The 9,404-nt window shown below is 61.9% G+C and overlaps 4 protein-coding genes across 4 annotated transcripts in view; 2 read left to right on the top strand and 2 right to left on the bottom strand.

The window, feature by feature from the left end:
* H696_01233 (hypothetical protein) overlaps nt 1-1,162 on the top strand; it is a gene marked incomplete at both ends in the record, with an annotated part of 8,031 nt that extends 6,869 nt beyond the window's left edge. The window contains 3 exons of the mRNA XM_009495118.1: nt 37-180; nt 358-759; nt 968-1,162. Of these exons, the coding sequence (XP_009493393.1) occupies nt 37-180; nt 358-759; nt 968-1,162 (741 nt within the window). The remainder of the gene's footprint in view (nt 1-36; nt 181-357; nt 760-967) is intronic.
* A 572-nt stretch (nt 1,163-1,734) lies between these two features.
* On the bottom strand, nt 1,735-2,514 carry H696_01232 (DNA-directed RNA polymerase III subunit RPC10). The gene is made up of 3 exons (XM_009495117.1): nt 2,320-2,514; nt 2,084-2,171; nt 1,735-1,982 (listed from the first exon to the last, which is right to left on the bottom strand). The coding sequence occupies exons 1-3, from the start codon at nt 2,434-2,436 to the stop codon at nt 1,858-1,860; spliced, it is 330 nt and encodes a 109-aa protein (XP_009493392.1). The 5' UTR covers nt 2,437-2,514; the 3' UTR covers nt 1,735-1,857.
* Nucleotides 2,515-2,843: 329 nt separating this feature from the next.
* On the top strand, nt 2,844-4,465 carry H696_01231 (hypothetical protein; the record flags this gene model as incomplete). Its single annotated transcript, XM_009495116.1, has 4 exons — nt 2,844-3,137; nt 3,266-3,805; nt 4,167-4,210; nt 4,348-4,465. Exons 1-4 carry the CDS (start codon nt 2,940-2,942, stop codon nt 4,463-4,465), a joined length of 900 nt encoding a protein of 299 aa, XP_009493391.1. The 5' UTR covers nt 2,844-2,939.
* Nucleotides 4,466-5,090: 625 nt separating this feature from the next.
* H696_01230 (hypothetical protein) overlaps nt 5,091-9,404 on the bottom strand; it is a gene marked incomplete at both ends in the record, with an annotated part of 5,400 nt that continues 1,086 nt past the window's right edge. The window contains 5 exons of the mRNA XM_009495115.1: nt 5,091-6,131; nt 6,352-8,454; nt 8,618-8,708; nt 8,864-8,994; nt 9,110-9,327. Of these exons, the coding sequence (XP_009493390.1) occupies nt 5,091-6,131; nt 6,352-8,454; nt 8,618-8,708; nt 8,864-8,994; nt 9,110-9,327 (3,584 nt within the window). The remainder of the gene's footprint in view (nt 6,132-6,351; nt 8,455-8,617; nt 8,709-8,863; nt 8,995-9,109; nt 9,328-9,404) is intronic.

The following is a 9,404-nucleotide window of genomic DNA, read 5'->3' as shown; positions in this document are numbered from 1 at the left end:
ACACACACACACACAAACACACGCATGGCGATGCAGGCCCCCAGCGCCCGTCACATCGACGACGATAGTGCCCGGATTCTGGAGAACAACCAGACCCTGGCCGACCGTGTCAAGGCTCTTCGCCTGGCGGCCGATGTCATCCGCCTGGACATCACCCGCCGGCGCATCACCCCAGATGCCGTACGTGCACCTCTTCCGCCGCCTCCTCCATCGTTCCCTCCATGAGCGTCCTTTTGAGCCTGTTTCCCTTTTGTCTTTCCCCCCCTCTCTCTCCCCCTCTCTATCTCTCTAACACACACACACACACACACGGACACACGCACACGCACACGCACACACCCCGCTCTCTGTCCACAGGCCTCCATCAATCGGATTACCACCGAGTCCAGTGACCTGGAGGCCGACCTGTCGGCCCACCTGGACTTCATCGAGTCCTGCAAGACCACCTGGAAGCGCCAGTGGGAGACCGAGATCAAGCGCATCGGTGCCGAGAAGAAGCTCCTTGAGGAGTGGGAGAATGACATGCTGGACCTGGATGATGAGCGCGCCGGTGTGTCGACCGTCGTCGAGCGCGTGGCCAAGGCCGCCGAGATCAAGTCCTCCCAGCGTGCCTCCCGGCCGCTTGACTGGGTGCCGCCCTCGCTGCCGGATGGCATCAGTGACATGGAGCTCCGGTCTGGCCTGCTGTCGTCCATCCAGAGCCGCGACCTCGAGCAGGAGAGTCTCAAGCGCATGAAGGCCCTGGAGGAGACCCAGAAGGTGCGCACATTGCTGGCTTTCCCCTTGTCTTCCTCCGCGCGCCATGTCTTTTGCCTTTGTCCCCGGGCGCGGCGGGATGTGCCTCGGCATTCGTGCCAACAGAGCGCGGCCGCACCGGACAACTAACCAGCCCTTGGCTCCTGTGCTGCTTCCCCCTTCCTCCGGACTGGTCTCGCCTCCGGGCCATGATATGATGTCCTGCACACAGTTCCGCAAGATGACCCAGGTCGAGGAGGTGAACCCCTTCCAGTCGGAGCTGAGCTCCTTCGTCGGCCAGGGTCGCCTGCGCAAGACCAGCGAGAGCTTCGAGGAGATGGAGCGCGAGCGTGAGGCTCGCGCCACGCGCCTCATTTTCGAGGGCCTGGCGAGCATTGCCGAGGCGGCGGCCGCCAAGCGCGGGTAGTGTGCCATGCACGCCCTGCTGCGCGCTGCCCTCCCTTTGCCTCGGCCGCCTGATGCAGGTCCTCCCTTTCCTCTTCGCTGCGCGCATGGTTTTTCCCCTTCTTGTGCTCCCCCTCCCCTTGTCCATCCCACTCCTGGCTACGTGTTCTCCCCTCTCTTCGTCCCTCCCCCTTTCTTCACCCCCTCCCTCCCTCCCCCTCCCTTCATGATCTCCCGAGAGTCAATCACAGAGTGTCATCGGCCTCGGGCGATCCCGGTGAGAGGGGGAGGGGGGCGGCCAATAACATGAGAGGTCGAAGGAGAAGTCCTGTCCAGAGGCGGGCCCATCCTCAGTTACCTCGCCGCCGGTGTGCCGGTATCCTCCCCCCTTTCCCTCGTTCTCCCCTCCGCCCTGGGTGCGTACATGTGCACGCGTGCGCACATCTCCCACACTACCTGCGCCCCCTTTAGCCAGCAATAAACAGCAATATTCCTCTGTGTGTGTGTGTGTGTGTGTGCGTGCATGCGTGCGTGCGCGTGTGTTTGAGTTTGGGCCCCGTCTCCAGGTGCATGGGTGCCACATTTTTTGGAAGGTGGTAGATTTTGTGCTTGTATTCTTGCCCGGGGCAAATCTCTCGAGGAGTGAGCATGCTGTCGGAAGGGCGGAGCAGAGCCGAGGAATCCACGGCGTCAGATACCTTGCCCCTGGCATGCCACTTAGCCTTCGCGCCACTGGGCCGCGCACTTGGTGCACTTGTAGAAGGTGGACATTGGCTCATCAGCCGAGCGGATCTGGATTTGCATGAAGTAGGCCCGGCGGTTATCGCACTTCGGGCAGGGCACTGAGATGGAGCGGAGCGCCAGCGGGATGAGGGGTCAGTAGCCGCGGGAGGGGTGCATTTCAGGCGGCAGATGCACCGGCCAGTTGCCAAGCGGGGCGCACCCTCCGTCGAGTCGACATTATCCCAGGAGCCCTCGCCACCGAGAACATCATCCACCTCCTTGCGCTTGAGGATGATGCGCGAGGAGATCTGCCGGAGGAGGAGCAAGGATGAGAGAAAGGAGGGGGGGGGGAGGGCAGGTGAGTTTGCGTCATCCCAAGGACGGCATGCGGCGTTGCGGCGTTGCGGCGTTGCGGCGTTGCGGCGTTGCGGCGTGCAGACAGGCGTGGTCATGTACCTTGCGCTTTATCGAATGCACATAGGGGCATGTCTGACAAGCAAACTGGAAGTCGCCGATGTCACTGGCGTCCGAGTTCACCAGAAGAACATTCCCGCAGCCGGGGCAGAAAAGCATGGTGGTGAAGGCCGGTGCACGCACGCGCAAGGGGAGGGGACGGCGAGAAAGAGCAGAGAAGAGGAGGGCGGGCGGGCGGGCGGGGAGGAGGGCAGGCTGGTTGTTGTGCGGGGGTAGCCCAGCGCCGAGTCCGCCCCGCCCCAGGGGCGGCGCCCAAAAAAAGCCCCACACCAACGCACCTCCCAATGGTAGGGCCCCATCGCACGGGCCAGGAAGGGCGGCGATGGCCACCTGGAGCGGGCGACCAATCGTTGGGACCTGGCCTGGCTGAACACGCCCACATGCTCCCCGTCGGGCAATGCGGGCGAGGTCGGCATCCGCGGCGCATGGGGCCGGTCCGGGGGTCGGGGGGGGGGTGGAGTGGGGGATACAAGGCCACCCGCGCTGCACCGTCCGCCAGGCCGACGGAGAGATTCCTCCCCCCTCCTCCCCCTCTGCCTTTCTTTTTCTCTGCCCCTTTCCCTCCCCCCCCCTTTCTCTCTACCTCCCTCTCTGTGTCCAGTATGCCGCCAAGGAGCAAGCCAGCCGCCCGCGGCGGGAAGAAGGCCAAGAGCGAGCGCCCGGACTCCGTGGTCCTAGATCTCGACGCGCGTCTCGAGTACCTAACCGGCTTCCGGAAGCGCAAGCTGGAGCGTCAGCAAAAGGCCAAGCGCGAGCTGCAGGCCATGCAGAAGGAGGCCCGCAAGGAGTTCCGTACCAAGGTGCGCCCCTTCCCTCGGTCTTCTTCTCGCCCCCTGCTCGCACCCGAGCCCCGGGGGGTGTCTCCCAGCATGGTGGCTTTCCCCGCCGCCCTCTGTCCGCGGCTGCTGTTTAACATCGGGATGTGCAGAAACGCACCGAAAATGAGCATGTCATCTCCGAGTGGAAGGCCCGGCGTGGCCTGGCGCATGTGGGCAACAGCGAGCTGATCAATGCCCTGCTGCCGAGCTTCGGCGGCGACGTCGCTCTGGCAAAGAGCCGCGAGCAGAAGCACATTGATCGCCTGGCTGCCGAGAAGCGCAACCAGGCCCGCGAGGCCGAGGGGTCGGATGCCGAGAAGTCGGATGCCGAGGATTCGAATGCCGAGGATTCGGATGCCGCCGGCTCGGACAGCGACACCGAGGCGGACAACCTCCTGCAGCGTGACAAATACTCGGTCAACGACTCGGTCAGCATCATTACCTCGATCACCGAGTTTGAGGATGAGAGCTTCGGCTCGCGCCTGCAGTCGCTCATGGGCGGTCGCCCGGGCAATGACAGCAGCGCCTCGGATGGCGAGTTCTCCGACGGCGAGGAGGGTGACGCCCACACCGCCGACGGGACGTCGGCCGAGGACGCGCATGCCCCTGTCGGCAAGAATCCCGCCATGTCGGTTGACGACCTGAAGCAGGTGCGTGGTGTGCTTGCCTGCCCTTTCCCCCCCTCTTTCTTGCGCCCTCGGCACATGGCCCCATCTGTCAAGTACCAGCCCGTGATGATACCCACTTCTCACTTCTATTTGCTCCTCTCCCCCCTTTCTTCCTCTCTCTTCCTCTCTCTCTCTCTCTTCCTCTCTCTTTCTTCCTCTCTCTCTCTTCCTCTCTCTCTTCCTCTCTCTCTTCCTCTCTCTCTTCCTCTCTCTTCCTCTCTCTCTTCCTCTCTCTTCCTCTCTCTCTTCCTCTCTCTTCCTCTCTCTCTTCCTCTCTCTCTTCCTCTCTCTCTTCCTCTCTCTCTCTTTCTCTTGCCCACCATCTCCTCTGGACCGTCTCCAGCGCGCCAAATTCCTCTCCAACAAGCTCTCCCGCTTGTCAAGTGGGTGCGTGCCACATCCATTCCCCGCCCACTGCTCCCTCTTTCTTCCTGCCTCTCCTCTCACACATGTCACCACAACCTGGACCTCCGCCCTCGCGCGCATTCCCACCCACGCACCTGCACACGCTCTTCCCTTTTCAGGGCCAAGCGCAAGTCCGGCTCGGGCGGCCGCAAGCGCGGCGGCGGCGGCGGCGGTGGCGGCGGCGGTGGTGGCCGCTCTGCCGGGAAAGCACGCGCCCGCTCTGGTGGCCGTCGCTAAATTGCCTTGTGTCCTATCTATGACCCTCCCTCGGGCCTCCCTCCTGTTCGACATTATGACATGCCTTCATCTAGCCTTCCCCCCATGATGACAGTACACAAATATAGAAGTGGAATCGTGCTGTTCTGCTGAGAAAAATCACGTAATCCCCCCGCCCCTCGCCCAGAAGGCACCCACCAAACCCGGCCAGGCCGCCTCCACAACCCCCTTCGATGATGATTGACCCACTTGAGAACGATGGGAGAGAGAGAGAGCGAGAGCGAGGACCGGAGAGAGAGGGGGGACAAAAAAAAGAAGAAGGAAACCCGACATTGGTTTGAAGTGTTTTTATTGGAAAAAAAAAAGAGGCACTGAAATGTGCCCGATCAAGGGCAGTTGGCGGAGCGGACAGCGAGGGTCAAGCACAGACAGGCTATCTCCATCACGGTCACTACACGCCTCAGGGGGAGGGGGGAGAGGGGGGGGGGGGGCAATAATATGTGTCGGTTTTCGTGTACGCGAGTGAGAGAGGGAGGCAGGCGCGGCGTGCGCGCGCGCGCGCACTTGTGAAAAGAAGGCGGCATGAGGGGGCAGAGGGGAGAGGGGGATGGGAATATGCATGCACACACAGCGTGCACATCAAAAATCAGCCGACGCAAATGCGCGGGGCAATGCACATGCTCATCATCTCTTGGAAGAGGAGCTTGGCAGCGTAGGGGATCTCCACCTGGGAAATGTAGATGTTGTTGCTGCACGCGCGGCAACTGAGATGCGCCTTGCGCAGATTGGCCGCAGCGAAGAGGCCGCACAGGTCACACACATGAGCCCGATAGCAATCGGACTGATAGAAGAGCCGCTCCTTCAGGAAAGCCGCCATGCCGTGGGCGATAATGCAATCGCGCTCCATCTCACCGAAACGCAGACCACCATCACGCGCACGACCTTCCATCGGCTGGCGCGTAAGCTGGACCATGCGGCCGCGTGCACGCGAGTGAATCTTGTCATCGACCAGATGCTTCAGACGCTGGTAGAAGGTGGGCCCGAGGAAAACCTGCGCATGGAGCTTGCGCCCGGTGTGGCCATTGTACATGATCTCAAAGCCACGCTTCTGGTAGCCCTGCTTTTCCAGGGCCTCGGACACACTGTCCACGGTCATATGGCCGAAGGCCGTGGCATCACCATACACACCATTCAGCGAGGCCACCTTGGACAGGAGACACTCGATCAAATGGCCAACGGTCATTCGCGAAGGAATGGCATGGGGATTGATGATCAGGTCCGGCACAATGCCCTCCTCTGTGAAGGGCATGTCCTCCTGCCGGTAGGTGATGCCCACGGTGCCCTTCTGCCCGTGACGCGAGGCAAACTTGTCGCCGATCTGCGGGATGCGGATATTCCGCAGACGCATGCGAATGCACTTGATATGCTCCAGGTCCTGGGTGACAATGACCTTGTCAATGACACCATGCTCATTCTCGCGCAGGATCTTCGAATGGTCACTGTGAAGCTCGGACCCGGTGGAAATGACCACCTTGCCGATGATGGCGTCATCCTTGCCGACCTGGATGCCAGGCGGCACCAGGCCATCGGTGTCCATCTTGTCCAGGTTGCTGCCCTTGTTCTTGTCCATGCGCGAGATGTCCGGCTTGGTGATGACCAGCGAAGAGCTGGCAATGGTCTCGGCGCCCTGGGGTTTTTTTTTGCCCCAAACAAAGGGTGACAGAAACAAGCGTCATGACGGAGAGAGGGGGGCAAAGGGGGCAAAGGCCACACACACACACACACACACACGCACGTACGCACGCACGCACAGGAGGGCCGGGTTAGAAAGAAGGGGATAGCTCGAGGAAGAAACACCGGGGAGGGGGGACAGCTGAAGAAAAGGGGAACCGCCAGGACAAACGCACCTCCTTCTCCTTCTCGATGTACGTCCGGAAGTAGATGGACCGGAAGAGACCACGATCAATGGCCGACTGGTTGATGATGATGGAATCCTCCTGGTTGTAGCCCGAGTAGCAGGCAATCGCAGAGATGGCATTCTGCCCGGCCGGCATGTCACGGAAGTGCATGAAGTCCATGGCACGAGTACCACACAGCGGCGCCTGCGGATAGTACAGCACGTGGGCCGTGGTGTCCATGCGCAGCATGAAGTTACTGGCATACACACCCATGGCCTGCTTGCCCATGGCAGCCTGGTACACATTACGCGGGGACTGGTTGTGATGGGCGAAGGGAATGAGCGAGGCCGCCACACCGAGAATCATGGACGGGTGAATCTCACAGTGGGTGTGCGTGTCGCAGTGCTTGCGCACAACCAGGTCCGTGGGCACGGCACTGGTGGCAATGCTTTCCGGGGTCATGGCAATCATGGAGCACTCCTCCTCCTCGACATCCAAATACTCGACGATGCCGTGGTTGAGGAGCTGCTGCCAGCGCTGCGAGTCGGACTCGGCCGTCCCGTCGGACTTCATGCTGCGCAGCTCGGCCAGAATCTCCCGGGTGATGTTCAACGTCGGGACATCGCCATGGCGATCGACGATCAACAGCGGCCGGGTAATGCGGCCGGCATCGGTGTTGATCCGGATCTCCCCCTCGCGGACATCCATCACCACCGACATCTCCGAGAGAATGAGCGGATCCAGGCCGTCATTGTCATTCTGCAGGATCTTGCCATTCCGGCGCTGATACCGCAAGCTGTCGATCAAGTCCGAGGGGTAGGTGGTGATGCCGAACCAATCGCCATTCAGGAAGACCTTGGTGGCATTGCGCACACTTTCCGGCGAAATCTCCGACAGCCGGTCCACACCGGAATCCGACAGCAGACCGATGATCATCTTTCGATGCTCATCATCGATGATGCCGCGGGTGATGTACGCCATCAGGGCCAGGTTCTTGACCAGCCCACAGGACCCACCCTCCGGGGTCTCGGCCGGGCAGAGAATGCCCCAAGTGGTGTTGTGGAGCTGCCGCGGGCCGACACTCTTGCCCTCGCGCCCGGCCGGCGACGTCAACCGACGGAGGTTGGCCAGGGTCGAGGCATAGGTCAGCCGGTTGAGCATCTGCGACACACCGGACCGGGCGCTCGAGGACTCCTTACTGTCGCCGGTCCAGTTGCCGGTCGACAGGGCATACCGAATGCCACCGCCAATCATGTCGCCATTGAGCGGCCGGCGCACCGACGCCTGGTCCAACTTCGACAGGAGGGTCTTCTCCAGCGAGGACCCGATGTGCCGGCGATAGCGCTTGAACTGCGTGCGGAAGAGCTCGGTCAACAGGGGCCCGGCCAGGTCACAGCGCTTCTTGGCATAGTGATCACGGTCATCCTGCGGCCAGCGGCCCAGGGCCACCATCAGCAGCCGGTGGACCATGTGCCCCAGGAACATGACCTTCTGGCGGACATCGCCCACCACATGGGGCAAGAGCTCCTTGCGCAGGAGCTCGCTCGCCTGGCGCGAGGCCGCATCCACCGACACACCCTCGGTGTTGGCGCGCAGGCCGATGAACGCCTGGGCCGACCGCCGGTCCTGGTAGTCGAAGGCCTGCTCGATGGTGGGGGCCAGGAAGTCGATCATCTCATTGTCATCCAGGTTGTAGCAAATGTGCGAGAGAATGTCCGAATCCGACTCAACACCCATGGCGCGGAAGATGATGAACAGGGGAATGGGCGTCTTGATGTTGGTCAAGTGCACCTCAATCAGCCGGCCGGGGCCGTCGTTCAGGGACTTGGACATGGTGATGTACACCGAAGAGGGGGGCCGGTTGAGGCGCGACGAGACGGACTTGATGTGCGCCGTGTAGGAGTGCTTGTTCGACTGGGCATGGAAGACATACACCTGGTTGTTGGCCAGGCGCTCCTGCGCGATGATGACCTTCTCATTGCCATTGATGATGAAGTAGCCGCCCTGGTCGAAGCGGCACTCGCCGGTCTCGTAGGAGGACCGCGAGCGCGAGGGGTTGTTGACGGAGGCCGTGATGGAGGAGCACCGAGAGGACCGGACCATGATGGGGATCTGTTGGGTGCCGCACAGTGTTGTGTGTGTGTGTGTGTGTGGGTGTGTGTGTGTGTGTTTGTGTGTGTGTGTGTGAGAGAGAGAGGGAGGGGAGGGGAGGTCGGGAAAAGGGCCCTCTCGGGCGGTTCAGGAGAAAGGCCGGGGGAACGAGCGAGGAACGCACGCGAGCAATGGCGAACTTGAATTGCGACTGGTCCACACCGTCGGCGGTGCTCTTACGCTGGGCAATCTGCACGTTGAGTGCGGCCTCGTAACTGAGTCGCATGACAGGACCAGGGGGCGGCAGGAGAAGAAGACGGGAGAAAGATCAGGAGTCAGTGGGCATTTGAGGGGGGGAGGGGGGGGGGACGGAGGAGGAGGAGCAAGAGAGGGGGGAGGGGGACCGCCCTGAGGGAAAGGGGGGACGCACGTCAAGCCACGCAGGCGCGCCTCATTCGGCAGGAGGAACTTATCGTGGTAACTTCCGGTCCGCTCGCACTTGTCGTCCTCGGCACCGGGCGACAGGAGAGTCGGGTCGTGGAACTCCAACGAGAAGGTGATCTAAGCGAGGGGGTCAGACATGACGCTGCGGGAGGAGGGGGGGGGGCGGAGAAAGGGAGAGAGAGAAAAGGGACGAGGGAGGGAGGAGGGAGAAGAGCCGGGAGGCGGGACGTACCTCATTCTCATTGACCGTGGAGTACTGGCGCTGCACACCGACGGTGATGGTGGACTCGTCGGTGATGATGGCCGACACATTGCGCAGGGCAAAGTTGTCGAAGGAGTCCAACTGCTGACGAACCAGCTGCTTGTCAGAAAAGAAGGCCTCAATGACCGGCCAGAAATCCTCCTGGCGCAGCTGGCCGTCGGAGTCCACACTGCTGTAGGAGTCGAACGCTGGAGCAGCAGGGAGGGGAAGGGCGGGGGTGGGGGAAGGCAGGAGAGAGAACCAGAGGAGGAGGGAGGACAAAGGG

The sequence above is a fragment of the Fonticula alba genome, assembly GCF_000388065.1.
Source record: "Fonticula alba strain ATCC 38817 unplaced genomic scaffold supercont2.2, whole genome shotgun sequence".
NCBI classification, from domain to species: Eukaryota; order Rotosphaerida; family Fonticulaceae; genus Fonticula; species Fonticula alba.
Note: the sequence above shows the minus strand (reverse complement) of the source record. Positions and strands in the feature narration are given on the sequence as shown.